Source organism: Silene latifolia, chromosome 5 (assembly GCF_048544455.1).
Source record: "Silene latifolia isolate original U9 population chromosome 5, ASM4854445v1, whole genome shotgun sequence".
Taxonomy (NCBI): Eukaryota; Viridiplantae; Streptophyta; class Magnoliopsida; order Caryophyllales; family Caryophyllaceae; genus Silene; species Silene latifolia.
Window position 1 is genome coordinate 74,427,527 of NC_133530.1, and position 18,889 is coordinate 74,446,415.

Genomic DNA, 18,889 nt, shown 5'->3' on the forward strand with positions numbered 1-18,889 from the left:
TTTGATATTAAATTTAAATAAGTGAAACTAAAAGTTGATTATAACTCGTTTTCATTTACCATCCAAACGAATCTTTTAATCAATTTCTTTCGACAAATTTCATTTCACGCTTAAAGAACATCATTCACCCCAAATGATGTCCAAATGTCATGGAGTTGAAATGGAGGACGAGAATAAATTCTTTAGTATACTTTCCTAATATTTCTTGATTTTTGATATACAACTCATACCATATCTCAAACACCCATAGTTTGTATAAATATACATACATCAAACGGCTGTGTTTGCAAACATACCTTCCCTTTGTCTCTTTGTCCCTCCTCCGAGAATTCTCTGATCAAAACAAAACACACAATTAAAAACAGAATTTGCGACTGTAATCATGCTTGTTTATCAGGATAAGCTTTCTGGTATATATTCTCTCTTCTTTATTCTTCATCTTCTTAAAGTTTCTTCACTAAATTCTCATGTTTCAATGTTTTTTTCGAATATATATTCGGTTATTAGGCGATTTTGATTGAAATATGCTTCGTTTGGCTTAATTGCATGCTTGTTCTATCTGTTTCTGTGAAAAATTAGGAGCCCAATTCAATTCTGCAGCAACATGACAGATAGACGAAGTAGTATTCTAGACAAATTGAGTTGGGCTTGTGTGAGCCGGTTTTACATAAATACAGTGTAAAACGGATCTAAATAGAACCATGTTAGTAGATAAAAATAGTTATTAAAAGAACCCGTTTGACAATAAACTCGTGTAATACCGCCGTATATAAGAATTTGCGTAGTGGTTATTGGTACGCTTTTCTTTATAAGCGAAATATGTTAACTTTGTTTAGTGTTTAGTTTTAATGTTAAGTTACATGTTTTGGGTTAATACCGACTTGTGTTACTCTTAGTTTCTTGGTTTCTTGGGTTTGGATCATTTATGCTCTTGATTAATCACAAGTTCGCAGAGTTAGATTTGGGTTTCAATCTTCGGTTTATTGACGTACTGGTGATAATGACATTTATCCCGTCTAAAACTGTGTCAGTTGCTTTAATTGAAATTTGTATATATTTTTGGGGTATTTATTTGATTGTTGAACTTATTATTGTGTTTAGGCGATGAGCTACTCTCGGACTCATTCCCCTACAAGGAGCTCTTTGAGGGAGTTTTGTGGGAGGTAGAAGGAAAGGTAAGAATTGTATTGATCTTTCTTCGGAATTATCTTGTTGTGGATGCTGTTGTTCGATGCAGTGCTTAATCAATTAGTGATGTTGTATGGTTTTTTTGCAGTGGGTCATTCAAGGAGCTCTTGAGGTTGACATTGGCGCCAACCCTTCTGCTGAAGGTGGTGAGGATGAAGGTGTTGATGACCAGACTGTGAAGGTTGTTGACATCGTCGACACCTTCAGACTTCAGGTATCAGTTTGTTGAATTGTGTAAAAGGGCGGTTAGGTTTCAAAGAAAATTTCAAAGATTGCTTAGGGACTTCGGCCTTAGGGTATATCGAAGAATTTTGTGTGTTGTTACTATTTTGATTTTTGTTTATTTATTTAATCTTAGGAGCAACCACCTTTTGACAAGAAGACATTTGTTGGATGGGTCAAGAAATACATCAAAAATCTGACACCTAAGTTGGACGACGAGGCTGCTGCTATTTTCAAGAAGAATGTTGAGCCGGCAACCAAGTTCCTCATGTCAAAGCTTAGTGACCTCCAATTGTATGTTTTTTGCACTCTCTTGTTTTCGCACTTTGTCAATAAAGCTTAAATTAATCTCAGCTTAAATTACTCTCACCAAAGTCTCAGCCGTTTTATTGCCTTAACAAAACAACAAGCGGCACGATAAAACGTTAAAACTTTTCCTGATATGATGTGTTTCCCTGCACAGCTTTGTTGGCGAGAGCATGCATGATGACGCGGCCACAGTCTTTGCATACTACAAAGAAGGTGCAGCTGACCCAACTTTCCTGTACTTTGCTCACGGTCTCAGGGAGGTCAAGTGTTAAGGATGAGCTATATGTCTTCGTAGGAGGCGCTTGTGTTTTACTTCAGTTCTAGTTCTTTCTTTGAGTAAACTTATTGTGTTTGAAACTTTTTGGGACGGCCACATTGTGTAGCGTCTCTTACTGAGTCGCTTTTTTTTTTTTTTTTTTTTGCTATATTGAGGAATTCTGGATAATGTATTGCGGCGTTGCTATAACTTTTCCTTTCTCCATACCCTATCATTCAATTTAAGCTTTTGTTTGATAGGCCTTTCCCAGGAACTAATCAGACAATAAGATGAGGTCACTGAAATTTGATGAAGCTAGACAGTTAGCCTTTCTGTTAAAGGACCTTTCAGCAATAGCCAGAGTCGGTTACTTCAAAACTAAATTGTTCCTGAAAAGGTCTATTTAATTTCGTCAAATTTCAGTGAACTTATCTAATTGTCGATAATTTTGAGGTTCAGTTGAGAGAGGGCCGTTACCCGTTGTTGGTGCCATGGTCGAAGTGTAGAACAGATAATAGTTTCTTAGTAAAGAGAAGGCAAAAAAGCCCACTGTGGTTGACAGTAGAACTCAAGCTTTTCACGACAGTCGAACTCAAGCTATTCACAATCTATATCTCGTATCATCATCACCCCTCATGGAAACTAATTAACAAAGTTCATCATCAAGTCATTTACGAGGTTCCATGTGTGTGTTTAAACAACCCCGCAAGTTTTTCAATGATTGCGACTTCACATGTTTTTGAGGATTTAGTTGACGCAATTGACACCATTATGGTTCTGGACCGAAGCCTTATATTGGCTGTTATAAGAGAATTGCTGAGTTTTGATTGTGTAATAAACTCCCATATAAGGGTCATCTATATTTCGAAAACCAAATTACGAGGTTGAAACATAACTAGATAATATTCGCAATGAGTAATTAGAACGAAACTGAACTAGTCGATTCAGATTTATCATCATCATTGTTATTTCTGGTATACATAACCAAACCAAACAAAATTCAACTAAAAACTTGTATGTTGTACAATAATAAACTTAGAATACAAGAATACACTTAGAATACAAGAATCATCGAAACTATGGGAAAAAAAAGTCCTAGGCGTAATAGTTCAAGCTAGCCTTCTTTTTCGCTTGAACTTGTATGATCCCTTCATTGAAGTCTTCATGGTTCACCTATAAGAGAAAAAATCAAAAACATATAAGATAAATTATGAGACGAATCTGTTCACTGAACTCTTCATGGTTGGTTGGTACTGTTAACATACCAAGAACAAACATTGAACAGACATTAGCCCCAGGTTTGGGTATGTGCTTGAACTTTGCACTGCTCCTTGGCATTCATGAAGAACAAATAGTCGATAATCTTTTAGGTTAACCTACATCGGGTTATCCTTATTTATGAAAGTTCAGGGTGTAATGAATCATTCCCCTCCGGAGAATGAATACATGCAAATTTTTTCTTTTAAAAAAAATACTCCCATCGTCCCGGTCAATTGTTGTCCTTTGGTTTTGGCACAAAGACCAAGAAAAGAGGAGGGGGCCAATTACTAGATCACAAGTGGGACCAAATTGAGTGTGAATAATCATATTGTTCATGAAGTTCATTCTTAAAATAGAAAGGACAACAATTGAGTGAGACACCCCAAAATGGAATAGAACCACAAATGACCGGGACAGAGGGAGTAAGACCAAGGGGTGGTAGTAGGCTCGAGAATATTTCAGGTCTAAATCCATTAACCAAGAAACGATAGAAATGACTGAACCCATGGGTATTGATTCAATCATTCAATTGAAACTATATCCTGATGATTGTCAGGGGAAGGATTGCGGAACAAACCAAAAATCAATGTTTATACCAAATAACTGACGAATTAAATTTCTAAATGTGGGAAAAGGCCTAGGCAAGCATGAAGTAGAAAATCCCATTACTGTGCACAAGGAGAGATTCTAAGTGCCTTCTGGGTCTCCAAGTATTACATAGTTGACTTTTTGGACCAAACGGATGAAGGAGAGAGCGAGAGAAGAAAGAAATACCTCTGTAGCATCTCGGCGTAGAGCTAACATTCCCGCTTCTACACAAACAGCTTTCAACTGAGCACCATTGAAGTCATCTGTGGATCGTGCTAATTCTTCAAAGTTGACATCTGGGTGAACGTTCATTTTTCTCGAGTGAATCTGCAATCAATGCAAAATCAGTGATATAATTACCCATGAAGTTGGAATATATTTAAACACACCAACCAATCTACAGATACATTTGCTAGGCCAGTAAGTTGCAGAAAAAAAAAACCTGAAGAATTCGGGCTCTGGCCTCCTCGGTCGGGTGAGGGAACTCGATTTTACGGTCAAGACGACCAGAACGCATGAGTGCAGGATCCAGAATATCTGCCCTATTAGTAGCTGCAATGACCTGGTCAAACATTTGGAAATCATTGATACCACTTTCCAATAAGTGAGTGATGCATGAAATCTCCTAACGAAAACTTCTGTTTCTCCTCGAGTACAGAACATAGAAAATCAGTAAGAGATTGAAACCATCTTACATCTGGAGGAATACCAGATAAAGTAGTTATAGATGATAGCTATACACAACATACCTTGATCCTCTCATCACTACTAAAGCCATCAAGTTGATTCAGCAACTCCAACATGGTTCGCTGTACCTCCCTATCACCGTTTACTTCACTGCAGCACATGAACCACAATGTAAATGGAAACCTCTAGAGTTGATGTGGAGTCTAGACACATGGATTAGGGTCTATGGCAATGAGGATTGCTACTAAGTCAAAACATAAAGAGTATTGGTAAAGCAGTTGTATAGATACAAACAAAAAGGAAGACAAGGGATATTGCTGAAGCAAACACTTGCCTGTCAAAACGCTTGGTTCCAATAGCATCAATTTCATCAATAAATATGATGCAAGGAGCCTTCTCTTTCGCAAGCTGAAAAGCATCACGTACAAGTTTCGCACCATCTCCAATGAACATCTATGTCAAATAAACATAACAATCAGACTATTACATACAGAAAACTAGTAATGCCATCAGAACAATATTAAAACAATAATGCCTGCTTCAGCAACAACATCACCCAGTACCTCAAGTGCTACCGCATATAGAGGGGTAAGGGCAGATCAAATGTACGGAGCCTACCTTAGTACCAATACCTACTTAAAGAGGCAAATTCAACTTAAACAGACTTTACATGGTGACTCTGCTAGAGCTAATGTAAATGCGCAACCAAGAAAAGTCAGAAATTGTCACGTTAAAATAAGTGAGAGAATTGGAGATTTGAAGCACCATGGAAGTTACATGTCATAAAGCCATAATAGGTTAATACAAAGGATGTATATGTTCTGTAAGGTTATGAATTGAAGTCAACAAATAGAGCAAAAGTCTTCATTCGGCCACTGGAGTATGTAGAGCATATTCCGAGTGTTGATCGGTGAAGAGGGACAATTTTCTTGAACCCTTCACCTATGCAGCATCCCCTCTTATACTAACCCTTCGGCCCTTGTTCCTTTGTAATACTAGGATGTCTAGCCAAGACACCCCTCCACAGCTCCACGTAACTTATCAAGTCTATTATGTTAACAGTTTCTACCCTTATCTAATACTCCAGACTGCAGCCCATCACTCCACAGCCACATATCTCAACCTTAGAGCTGCCAAAAAAACTACTAGTATTGATTATTAAACTGGTAGCAATCTCAATAGTTACACATAACCAAGACAGAGAATATTTAAATTAAATCTATCTCAAGAAACAACAAACATTTTAAGCGTCTTTCAAGTAAAATACTTTGGCACAATTTAAAAACCAAAATCTTCAAAATACTGAGTAGTTCTTTCTAGAAATGTCATTAACCCCTGAAGCATAAAGCATCCTTCTTGATGGCTGACGTTCAGAAAGGTTGAAGCCTTGAACTAATACTCCCTCCATTTTATTGAGTTAGCTCTATGGCCTCGCATTACCCGTCACAGAAAGTGAGCCAATGGGGCTAAATCTAGAATAGAGGGGGTACAAAATAGGAAATAATAATGGACGGATATCAAAGACAGAGAGAGATTCAAGGAAGAATAATTATCTCAATTCACCTCATAACTGCCACCAAGTTCCCAAGAACCATCCAGTCATGTAAAGGAGAATATCCTTAAGTATTAAGTATTATAACATTTAACATCAAGAATTAGGAAACATTAGCAACTTTGCGTATGCAAATCGATCTATTGAAACTTGGAAGGAATATTATATTATACGCAGTAATATATTATGGATCAGTCATAAACTCAATCTCCTCTGTTAGTAATTGCCTCTCACAATCAACCCTGTAAATAGTAATCTAAAAATATTTTATGATTGATGACACGACAAGTTTATAAGTTTCCTTCAAAAAAAAAAAAAGTTTACAAGTGTCGTACCAAAGTAATACCATCCTAACATTTATTTGAAGGGTGACATACTATGATAAATTGATAACATATACAATTTCCTATGTTTGGATTCTTTGTGTTTTCAAGAGCAATTTTTTTTTTTTTAAAAAAAAAGGTATTAATATAATGGGAAATTTAACAAAAATAACCCAACCTTTAATATGTCTTCCTGAAATAACCCAACCTTTTAACTTCAACAATAATAATCCAACCTTTGTATTTTTGTCACAAAATTATCGTCCCAAAATCTCACCTAAAGTAATTTCTACCTAATATTGAGAAATGATATTTTGTAAAATAGTTTCATAAATCTTTATATAAAATTTATTTTGCGATATCATACTTAAAAAAAATCATAACCAAAAAAATTGAAACATTATAATTTCCTTAGTTATAAATGGAAAACTAATAAATAAAACAAATATATAATTTTTTGAAAAAAGAAATAGTTTGGAAAAGATTGCAAGTTTCAAACTTTTTTAATGTTAGCGAAAATTTGTAGAGTTGATAAGCCATGTTTGTGATTTCTCAATGAATAAAAGTTTGGTGAAGATGAAAGTTTGGATCTTTTTAATTTTCTACTTGATTATTTGATTTTATGTAGTGTTAATAAACTTTATATAAAGATTTATGAAACTATTTTACAAAATATCATTTCTCAATATTAGGTAGAAATTAGTTTAGGTGAGATTTTGAGATATTTTTGTGACAAAAATACAAAGGTTGGATTATTATTGTTTAAGTTAAAAGGTTGGGTTATTTCTGGAAGACATATCAAAGGTTGAGTTATTTTTGTTAAATTTACCTAATATAATTTCTCGGGTCAGAGTATTTGTCCGTAGTTCATGTTATTGAGTCAATACAACCGCTTGCAGTTTCCACTTAAGCCATCTAAATAAGCTGACTAAGCAAAATTTAACGCCCTCGTTTGTTAAAGTGTAATCCTGATACAAGACCACAAAAAAATATGATAAAAAATTGAGCCGAGTACAACACAATTCCAGTACAACTGGAGATGTATCATTTCTTTATTTTGATGCAAGACCTAGCAAAATACGCCACTGTCTCGAAGGCAATGTTCTACATTTCTATGCAACACATTGGGGTCAGATTCGGGTAAAAGCAGCCTCAGCTTACCCTAACTCAGACAGTTTTGGCCATTCAAAATCTGAGTCCATTTTCTGAAAATTAACTAGTTACGGAATTACCTAAAGGAGAACCAATAACCCACCTCTTTCAGATTATTTGTTTTTGTATTAAGTCTGAACTGTCACATGATATGCAGAAACATAGGATATGTAAATAAGAACCAACCTGGACGAGTTGAGGACCTGCTAACTTCAGAAAAGTGGCATTTGTTTGTGCTGCACATGCTCGTGCCATGAGCGTTTTTCCTGTGCCTGGAGGTCCATAGAGAAGAACTCCCTTTGGGGGCCGAACCCCAAGAGTCTGAAACCTCTCTTTATGTGTCATTGGTAAAACTATTGCCTCAACTAGTTCTTGAATCTGATGAGTTTAAACAATTTGTCATATGTCATATAAGCTACATGTTTCAGACTTCCAGTCATGTAACTATGTAAGCAAACCAAAATCAATTTTACCTGTTTCTCCAAGCCTCCAATGTCGCTGTAATCCTCCGTAGGCTTTTCATCAACCTCCATGGCCTTTACCCGAGAGTCATATTCAGAAGGCAAAGTGTCAAGAATTAGATAACTGTCTTTGTTAACCCCGACTAAGTCACCCGGCTTCAGCTTATCAGGATCGACAAGTCCAACCACAGGAAGAAATATAGTCTGCAATTTAGAAGAAAATTACCAAAAAATGCTATGAACAACATGGTACAAAGAAGTAACATCCTTATCCTTATATTAGATGATTTACAACTACATCAACAATAACAATACACCAGGGGTCACTGATGATTCTGTTTCTGCTCAGCCTATATTGAGAAATTTTCGTAGAGAACATATCCAGAAGTCTCAGAGAAGATAAGATTGCACACCTGTCGAGTTGATGTTTTGAGCACAACACAGTTCCCCTTCCGTTGTGAATTTAGATCAATATTAGCTCCATCTTCTTCAGCTTCATCTTCAGGGTTCATCTCCAGTATCTTCATTCACAAAATAAAAAGGAAGAGAAACAAGCTTAGTTAATAACTTCTCCAAAAAGCACCCAGAGTGGATACTGGATATTACATACTTGGTACATCAAGACAAAAGAAAATAAGAAACTACGATATAGGTTAAACAATGATAATTTCGGATATAACTCTAAACTTGTACAATTGTGTCCATCCCGAGAACAATTACCGCAAGGGATCGACATAACAGACCGCCTGATGTTATGTATGAACTCTAAGTAGCCCCGCAAATATATGCATACATTTTAATAAAACAAAAGATTTCACTTTCAAATATACATTCCATACTGAAAACATAAATCCAATTTTAGTCATGTGTTAAATAAAACCAAAGATTACACACAACTTTTTGTGTTTAACGTTTTGGTTGTTTCACCTTGATTGTTTTTTTCTTATATCCCCAGTTCCCCACACATCCACCCAGCACAGACCACAGGATACACAACTATAATTCCCACCCACCCATGATCACACTACTTTTTGGGTTGTTCCGCCTTGATTGTTTTTTTTTTTTTTTTTTTTTTTTTTTTTGTATCCCTAATTCCCCACACATCCAACTAGCACACTACTATCAAGTGTATCCCTATCGCCACGGGCTAATGTTTTTAACTTTCTTTCACTTCCCTTTGTATTCCCTTTGTTGAGTCCTCCACAGCGGGCCTATAGAATTAGGTGCAAGAGACCGGCACACAAGCAAGTGATGTTCCATCATAAAACCAATTGGTGATAGGAGGAGTAGCCCACTTACCTTATAAGCTAGTCACTTTAATATTTTTCTACCGATGTGGGACAATGCCCCCCACACACATATGGGAAGAGACCTCAACACCCCCTTGAATTTGAAGTTCCACTCTAAATCCTGGTGTTCAAGCGAAAGCGATAGCGAATGCAGTGCTATTTTTTCTCTTTTCTTGACGGCTTTAAGTGACAGCCAAACCAGGTCACATACACCATACAAATTGTTCAAACAACAACGATCAAGCAAACACTCACTTCTTAGTTTCTTAGATAATGTGCTAAATAACTTAAATCATTTCTTGCAGATAACGGAACCATACGAGTGCAACATCAGTTTCAAACAAACCTAACTTCGTCATTTTTTTACCTTTGTTTTTGGCAAAGACCAAGGAAAGAGGAGAGTACCCAATTATTTGATGACAAGTTGACCAAATTGACTATGGAGGATCAAATTGTTCATCAAAAGAATAAGTAAACAAATGACTAGGACGGAGGAAGTAATTTGCAGCAACTAAAATAAGTCACAAACATCTCAAATACACGCAAGAAGCAATCATTTTTCAGCGAAATTAAACCCTAGAAGTGCAACAATTTCATACAAACTAATTTAATTACTCGCCAAAACCGTAAAACGAGAAAATTAAGAAAATTAATACCTCAACGATATTTCCAACAAGGTAAGGAAGTTGTTTATTAAGCTTAATCTTCTCTTGATTCTCCTTAATCTTATCCTTGAATGAATCCAATTCCAGCGTCGACCTCCGCGCCTCGTCCTATTTTCAATCAAAAAACGTCAGAAAAATACCCAATTAAGTAAATACAATTTCGAAACCCTAAAAATTAGATATCGTCAACTTCAGAAAGAGCAATTAGAACTTTAGAAGGAGAAGAGGAAAAGACCTTAAGAATGCGAATCTGGTTATCGAGAATCCGCGAAGAACGAACAACGTCTTCGGTAGATAAGTGGGATAATTGATCTTCGTCTTCAACCATCGGCGTCGCCATTGTTGTTGAGAAAGAAGCGATGGAGAAAAAGAGGAATTTTGCAGAGAAGAAGTGATAACAGAGGGCTTATGGAGTAGAGAACTAGACAGAGTGTTGCGCAAGAAAAGAAAAAAAATACGGATCAATTAACCCGGGACCCGAGTATACGGTAGACGAGAGAGTGCACACAATTTTATACTGATGCACTCCGTCGTTTCTACTATAAAGAGTATAAACGGGTACGGATTCTTTTCATTTCCGGGAAAGAAATGAACATATATACAAGGAAAATTTCCACTTTGGTGCCCTGAGGTTTGGGCTAATTCCACTTTAGTGCCTTGAGGTTTGCATAATTTTACTTTAGTGTCCTGAGTTTTGGACTACCTCCCACTTTAGTAACCTAAGTTTTAAATAAAATTTTATTTTGGTTACCTAAAACATGTAAATAGTCAACTTTTATTTTAATTAATTATATTTTTAGTAAATTAAAGTGCAAAATTAGATATTATATTACGTATAAAATAGAATAATCAACATAATAATGCAAAAAAGCTTGATTTATTATGTTCAAAATATTATTTTTAGTATAAAATATTAAAAATGTTATGTATAGATCATCAAAGTGGGAAGTAGTTCAAATCTCAGGACACTAAAGTGGAATTATGCAAAACTCAGGGCACCAAAGCAGAATTAGGCCAAACCTCAGGGCACCAAAGTGGAAATAATCCTATATACAATATAATTAAAAGGTTAATGTGACATGACAAATTAAATGTGACATGGCAATATCATAATCCACATATTATCAATTTATACAATATAATTTAAAAGATCACATAAAACATTAAATTTTATTCCATGAGTCATTTTTACAATTAATTTGTATTTTGTATTTGATTATATAATATTTGCTTAGTGACAAATTACAATACAATAGTGACGTCTTGACGGATAATTCTTACTAAAAAAACATACATTGAATGATAATTGAGTTAGTACCCCACCAAGAAAAGTAAAAGCCTATTTGGGGAGATGAATATAAATTATAAATAATTTTCTATAATAAAAAAATTACCACATGATGAACACCGAAACTCTGACTATTTCTAATATAACACTGTTTATTTTGAATTATACCATTACAAGTAACTAAATTACCCTACAAAGTAATATTTACAAATTTTTGGGATCAACTTAAAAATAGTAGAAGTATTTGTGACTTAAAAATTGAGAAAATATTGCGGTCATACAAAAGAACGGTCTCACAAAAAAAGATTATCTTTATGTAGAATTTAGAACATAATCAACACAAATATTTATGTCATGATAATGAAAAAAATAAGGCTCAAAAGTCATGAACTTTGCTCTATATTTATGCCTATATTTAATTTGATAATAATGAAAAAGGATGTTCAAAAGTGATAAAAAATATCCTCAATTTTTTTATATTTTTGATGGATGATAAAATTTGTGAGACAAAAAAAAAATCTAAAACATTAAATGCAAATAGCATAACAAACATTAAAATTTGGCCCTTTTAATTTCTAGATAAATTAAACAACAATTAAAAATCAAACAAAATTCATACTAAATTTCAAATTTCTACTTTATTGTTAGAGTATTCTAAGCAACAGATAAATATCACATAATTCTAATTTTACGCCGTTTATAAAATAATAAAGAATTTGTAAAGATTAAGAGCAAATAATAAAATACTTAACATTAAACATTGACCTTTTAGTTTTTCAAACTAGAATAGGTTAAACGACAAATAAAAATTTGTATCACTCTAATTTCAAACTATTTATATGTGCAATTCCCTCTTAAATCTTATTGCAATAAACTTGCTCAATTTCATTAATTGGATACATATATAAATCTATAAATATATTTATAAATAAAAAAACAAGGCAAAATATCTACCATCTTTTAATTTCGTAAGATAACTCCCTAAACAGTTCTCATGCAATGTGGATTTTGTAAAAAAAAAAAATAAAGAAAAAAAAATAAAGCAAACCTTTTACATTTCATTTCTCCTTACTCTATATTTATGTCTATATTAAATTTGTTAATAATGAAAAAGAATGCTCAAAAGTCATAAAACTTTGCCACATATTAATTTATATAATAAATTTGATAATAATAAAAAAAGACGCCAAAAGTCATAAAACGCATCCTCATTTGGCTATAAATGTGTGATGAAATACAACATTTGTGAGCCAAAATAAGCCAATATCTTTTTGCCCCCATCGCCAAAAGAATTGTAAGTATGTGTCAATAATCTTTCTTATCATGTTATCAACATCAAGGTAAGTGTATTAAGGTTTTAAATTAATAATTTATTTATTTATTTTTAAGTTCCATTGGTTATGAAGTATTCTTCACATTTTTAACCTTCTCATATATGTTGTTTTGTTCCATTTAGGGGCTATTAAGATTTGTGAAATTGTGCTATTCAAAAGTAAATACACTTACATCTTTATGATTCAATGCCCTCCTTTTTTCATTATTTACGGGAAAACTTAAATTAATAACGATAAGGTTAATATTATATAAATCAAATTCCGTCATATTGTTTGTTATTAATCACTTAGTGTTTTTTTTTGTAGGGATATTTCATTGGAGAAAGAAGACTATATGAAGAAGAAAATACTAGAATTGCATAAATAAATACTCCTTCCGTTCCACTCAATACTATATTATAAACTAACTATAAAATTGACAACACAAATTGAATATGAATGACTAATTGTTTTTAGGTTCATAATTTTTTTTTTAGGATTTCAGACACTTTTAAAAGTATGTTTTATTTGGGTATGTGTTGCTTTTTTATTCATCATTTTGCCTTTAAATAATAGCTCTCATAGAATGAATTTGGAGTTGCGAGGATCTCAATCTTATCAACAAGTTGGACAAAAAAATCCTATGACATAGATATTGGCTAAATGTAAATTATTATCTAATATTTATGCATACATGTCACATTATCTGTCTAATGTATATATACAAAGGGTTTTTCTAACGTGTGCCCTAAGGGCACACATTAATAACCCATATATGGTAAGTTTAACAATATATTCTCATTTTATCATTTATGCAAAAATTTAAAATTTAGGATTTTTGACAAATTGATATAGATGATATACTAAGACTAGCATTTATTAAATTTCATAACTATGTTACTATAAAATAATATAATTTATGAGAATTAAAATATTGAGAAGATAAAAAACCCTATAATCATATATGTTTTAAGCTCCTTACATTATGATATTTATCATTCTCAAAAAAAGAAAGAAAAAAAAGAGAAAATAATTCAACATTATGCATTAATTTGCTCTTTCATCTGCACTTACTAACTTTATTTATCCTAAATGACCAAGGGACGTTCAAACTTTCACATAGAAATTTTAGTACAAAATCTATACAATCTAATTAAAACGCAACCATAACCATTTAATTTTTTTTTTACATGGGTGCCATGAATTACTGAACTCATTGATGATTTGAAGGTATTTTTTTGTTTTTTTTAAAGCCACATGTTATTAGTATATTAATCAAAACAACAACTAAATTACAATATATAGTTTAGTTGTCAAAGAAATAAGGCGTAAACTAACTAAATTTTATGTATTTCAAGACTACATTTTTTAAATGGATGAACTAATTGCTCGGACAAATATAAACAATACGATAAAAATAACAAAACTAAAACAGATAAACCCGTGAATTTCACGGGTCACAAACCTAGTTAATTTTTATAAACGGTTCTAATTAAATCTTGTAATGATTTCATGGTTGTAATTGTTTTATAAAACTAATGTTTTAATGAATCCATTTTTAAAATAATGCTAAAAAATAAAGTATTTGTCGTTTTGAGTCGGTTTTGAAAGTATTTGTCAAAATAGTATCCACATAGGCTCGGGTTTTCAAAACCTAAAACACGGAGTAAACACGCCATATGGAATGGCGTGTTTGAAGTTACCAAAAAGGTCAATAGCGAAATAAACTAGGAAGCCAAACACGCCACACGGAACGACACGTATACTTGAGGAGACATGCCATTGATAGTGGCGTGGCTCATGGATAAAAAATTTTCAATTGAAAACAGTACATGGTACTGTAACATTTATGCCAATCAACCATCCTCCTTGTCCTCCCTACCTCACACAACTTAAGCCTGCTGTCGTTGATGGTGGTATGATGTGACACGAACCCGGCGTTTCTAGGTTGTATGCGAGCAGATGCAAGTGGTGGTTACCTGGTTGTTCACCGGAGATGCATCGGATGGAGGTGGTGGTCTGAGTTCGGTGATGATATGGTGCGAGATGTGTCGGTTTCGGCACGGAGGACGGAGGTACGTTGGTGGTGGAATTATAATAGCTGCTGCTATGAAATCGAGGTAGGCCAAATCGATCACCATTTTCACAAATCAAAGTACCACCGCCACAAATCAAAATATCACGGCAACCATCATTCTCTATTTCGTACCTCTACCTTTCCATAAATCAACCACACCAAGTTGATGCTGGTTCGAACTGGTGATTGATATCGATTGGTGCATAATAATGAGTTTGGTGATCCGAAAATGGCAAGAGGAGAACAGGTGGTGGTGGTCGTGGTTGATTTAGGGGCGGGGCCATGGTGGCTCGATTGCGGTGACGGTGAGTTATGGAAGGTAGAATTGGAAGAAGCCAAAAGAGGTGTATGATGGTATGTATTGAAGAGGACTTAGGAATGGTTGATTTTGTGGTGGAGCAAATTGGCTATGACTATGGTGTAGGATGGTGTCTATTGAGGAGGACTTGGAATGGAGGCTGAAACATTGAAGCAAAGGTAAAAAGGGGTAGGTAAATGGCTGGCAGACGGCGTATGATTTCTCGGTATAAAGACACACCCTTTCAAATAGCGTGTCTATTTCAATAGACCCGCCATTGTTAATGGCGTGTCTGGACTTCCTAATTTCTTTTGATACGGACTTTCTTAGTAACGTCAAACACGCCACTGTCAATGGCGTGTTTACTCCGTGTTTTAGGTTTTGCAAACTCGAACCTACGTGGACACCATTTTGACAAATATTTTCAGAACCAACCCAAAACGATAAATACTCCCTCCATACCAGACCAATGGTAACACTTACCTAATACTGTCGTACTACACCAATGGTAACATGCTATAAATGGGCTTTTTTTCCCAATAATACCCTTATATCCTTCTTATATTTACACAAATGCCAAGTAGTGGACCTCTAACCAACCCAACATTAATCCTTATTATATTCAACTTACTTTTCATATTTGCCCCTACTTTTACCTTTTTTTTCTTAAAAATCTCATTTTTTACCATGTTACCAATGGTCTGGTATGGAGGGAGTACTTTTTTTTTGGGTGAAATGTAAGTTTCCATTAAGCTCAAACAAGGCTATTACAACCTATCCAATTTGCATACAAAACAATTTCATAGAACTAAAGTTCTACTTACATAAACCAGTATTACTCAACCAAATTCTATCAATACCCAGAATCTGATTGCTAACTGCATCTACCCTCATTTTTACAACCTGTTGAAGTTGTTTAACAACTACATCAGGATGCAAGAGGACCTGCTCACAACGCACTCGATTTCGCTGCTTCCAGATATAATAATAACAAGACATAAACGAGTAGAGGAGTACACCCTTCTTAGCTTGAGACCACTTATGTTGCCATACCCATTGCAAGACATCTCCACTTGGTAAAGATATCTTGCATAGTTTTGCCATCCCCATAAGGATACGCCTGCTATACAAGCACTCCACAAACAGATGCTTATGAGATTCAGAGGCATTGCCACAAAATAAACATGTATCATCCTGACAAATACCTAGAGCAAATAACTTTTCTTTAACCTGCATTGCCTCTCTAGCCATTAACCAACCCATAAATCTGTGCTTAGGCACAGTCCAAGAATGACAGATGAACTTATTCCAAGCCCACAGCCTGAAATCTTGTTCTCAACAGATCATAGCCACTGCACACTGTATATCCTCTAGTATCCAGAGACCACTGTCCCTGAGCATATCCTGAACTAAGTTTGTCTTTAGCTCGACAAACATTCTTCCAACCCCAGCTAACATCACCCCTGGGGTTATAATCAGTCCAGCTCTCATTCTTTAAGTAAACTTGGTTGATCCATTTAACCCAAAGCTTATCAGGGCTACAATAAATCCACCAAACTAACTTACCCACTGCTGCAATATTCCACACTAAACTATCTTTGATACCTAGACCACCTTCTTCCTTAGGAGAGCAAACATTGTTCCAGCTAACAAGAGGAACTCTCATAAACTCCACTTTACCATCCCCCAAGAAGTTCCTGCAGATAGCATTAATCCTCTTCAGGACTCCCTTAGGGATAATAAAAATGCTCATCCAGTAGTTATACAAGGTTGTAAGGACAAAATTAATCAACACAAGTCTTCCTGCATAAGATAAGTGTCTTGTCCCAAACTTTGTAATTCTAGCAATCACCTTCTCAACAAGAACTTGACTTTGAGCCTTTGTTAGTCTACCTGCAGTAATAGGAACTCCCAGATATTTAAAAGGGAGCTCCCCTTCATGGAAACCAGAAACAAGTAGAATCTCATCCTTTACCCAACCTGGAACCCCTCTGAAATATGCACTGGTTTTGGAAGAGCTCATTTGCAGACCTGAAGCTTTGTAAAAGGTGGCAAAAGCTCTTAATAAAACCATAATAGACCCCACATCCCCCTTACTAAACAATAGTAAATCATCAGCAAACATCAAATTTGATAATTTAAGCTTACCACACATAGGGTGAAACTTGAAGGGTATATTCTCAGTAACAAAAGCCAACACTCTACTAAGATATTCCATAGCAATGGTAAACAGAAGGGGGGACAAGGGGTCCCCTTGTCTGAGTCCCTTTTTCCCCATAAAGAAACCAAATATATCACCATTGAGTACTAAAGAGTAGCTGGCACTTCTAACACACTCCATTAGAAGGGCAATGAACTGTGTAGGGAAATTTAAAGCACCCAGCATCTGTTCTAAGAACTCCCAACTAACAGAGTCATATGCTTTCTTCAAGTCAACTTTCAGAAGGAACCTAGGTGAAATAGTTTTCCTGTTTTAAAGCCTCACTATATCCTGGCAGATCAGGATATTTTCCACAATGCTCTTCCCTTAACAAAACCTCCTTGATTGTCACTTATCATATCAGGCAAGACCTCAGATAATCTGCTACATAGCAACTTAGAAATACACTTATAAAGCACATTGCAACATGAGATGGGTCTGAACTGTGTTACATTCTGAGGTAATGCACACTTAGGGATGGGTAATAAGGGCATGATTCAGCTGCTTTAATAGTTTTCCAGACTGGAAGAAATCTTGTATTGCAGTGCACACTGAGTCCCCCACCACATCCCAAGCATCTTTAAAGAAGGCACTGGAATAGCCATCAGGGCGTGCAGCCTTGTGACTAGGAATTGAAAACATGACCTTTTTAATCTCTTCTTTAGACACAGGAGCAAAGAGCAAAGAGTGATGTTCACTAGCACACCTCTTCCCCAATTTAACAACAGAAGAGCTAATATTTAAAACAGGCTCAGATATACCAATAAGATTCTTATAAAACTCCAAGAAAGCCTCCTGAATATGCTTTGGATCATCACAGCACTTCCCCTTAATATCATCAATTCTGATAACCTTATTCCTGGACTGTCTTCCTTTTATAATATTATGAAAATACTTAGTATTATCATCTCTCATATCCACCCAAATAGCCTTAAACTTTTGAAGTAAGAATGCACCACAGGCTTTCTCCAGGAATCTAACACTAGCCAAAGCTTCAATTTCTTGGTTAAGAAGGTTAGGGTTTAAAGGGTCATCTCTGAGTTTATCCTGAATATAATCCAGATACATAGTGGCCCTGGTCTTATTATTCACCACATCATCAAAGTTGTCCTTGTTCAACTGCTTCAAAGGCCATTTAAGAGCTTTCAACTTCTTAATCACCTTAAACATAGAAGTACCAGGCACATTCTGACTCCAAACCTGTCTCACACAGTCTTTAAACTCCAGTGCCTGACTCCACATATTATAATACTTAAAAGCCCTCCTAGGTTTCTCCATATTATTCTGATCTTGAACTACACATGGAGTATGATCAAACACCCCTTCAGAATAAAAATGAGCATAAGCAAGAGGATTATCTTTCAACCATTCATCATTTACCAGCATTCTATCAAGTCTACTAAACACTGTTGAGGCAGGCTCTTGTTTATTAGTCCAGGTATAAAGGGACCCAATTGCAGGACAATCAGACACCCCACACTCATTAACACACTGCTGAAAATCATCCATTTCCTCAAAAGTAGATTGGCCACCCAATCTCTCAGAAGGGACCAAAACAGCATTAAAATCGCCACATATGACCCAAGGACCCTTAATATTTCTACTAAAAGCACCAAGCTTAGCCCATAGTGTAATACTACGGTTTTATGAGTCTCTGGGTACTCTATCGAGTAGGCCTTACTCTGTCGAGTAAGGGTGTGTGCGTTTTAAAAATAGTTTCTGACCTGTTGGGTACTCGATCGAGTAACGTAGATACTTGAT

The 18,889-nt window shown here is 35.1% G+C and overlaps 4 protein-coding genes across 4 annotated transcripts; 1 reads left to right on the top strand and 3 right to left on the bottom strand.

The window, feature by feature from the left end:
* The first annotated feature begins 232 nt into the window (after nt 1–232).
* Nucleotides 233–2,200, top strand: LOC141657560 (translationally-controlled tumor protein homolog). Its single transcript, XM_074464832.1, has 5 exons — nt 233–410; nt 1,102–1,175; nt 1,277–1,402; nt 1,547–1,704; nt 1,874–2,200. Exons 1-5 carry the CDS (start codon nt 383–385, stop codon nt 1,989–1,991), a joined length of 504 nt encoding a protein of 167 aa, XP_074320933.1. The 5' UTR covers nt 233–382; the 3' UTR covers nt 1,992–2,200.
* A 659-nt stretch (nt 2,201–2,859) lies between these two features.
* On the bottom strand, nt 2,860–10,439 carry LOC141657561 (26S proteasome regulatory subunit 6A homolog). Its single transcript, XM_074464833.1, has 10 exons — nt 10,188–10,439; nt 9,944–10,060; nt 8,412–8,519; nt 8,011–8,202; nt 7,724–7,915; nt 4,845–4,963; nt 4,573–4,660; nt 4,266–4,385; nt 4,010–4,150; nt 2,860–3,148 (listed from the first exon to the last, which is right to left on the bottom strand). Exons 1-10 carry the CDS (start codon nt 10,290–10,292, stop codon nt 3,071–3,073), a joined length of 1,260 nt encoding a protein of 419 aa, XP_074320934.1. The 5' UTR covers nt 10,293–10,439; the 3' UTR covers nt 2,860–3,070.
* A 5,305-nt stretch (nt 10,440–15,744) lies between these two features.
* Nucleotides 15,745–16,191, bottom strand: LOC141655538 (uncharacterized). Its single transcript, XM_074462613.1, has one exon. It carries the CDS (start codon nt 16,189–16,191, stop codon nt 15,745–15,747), a length of 447 nt encoding a protein of 148 aa, XP_074318714.1.
* Nucleotides 16,192–17,599: 1,408 nt separating this feature from the next.
* Nucleotides 17,600–18,637, bottom strand: LOC141655539 (uncharacterized). Its single transcript, XM_074462614.1, has one exon. The coding sequence runs from the start codon at nt 18,635–18,637 to the stop codon at nt 17,600–17,602; it is 1,038 nt and encodes a 345-aa protein (XP_074318715.1).
* Nucleotides 18,638–18,889: the final 252 nt, after the last annotated feature.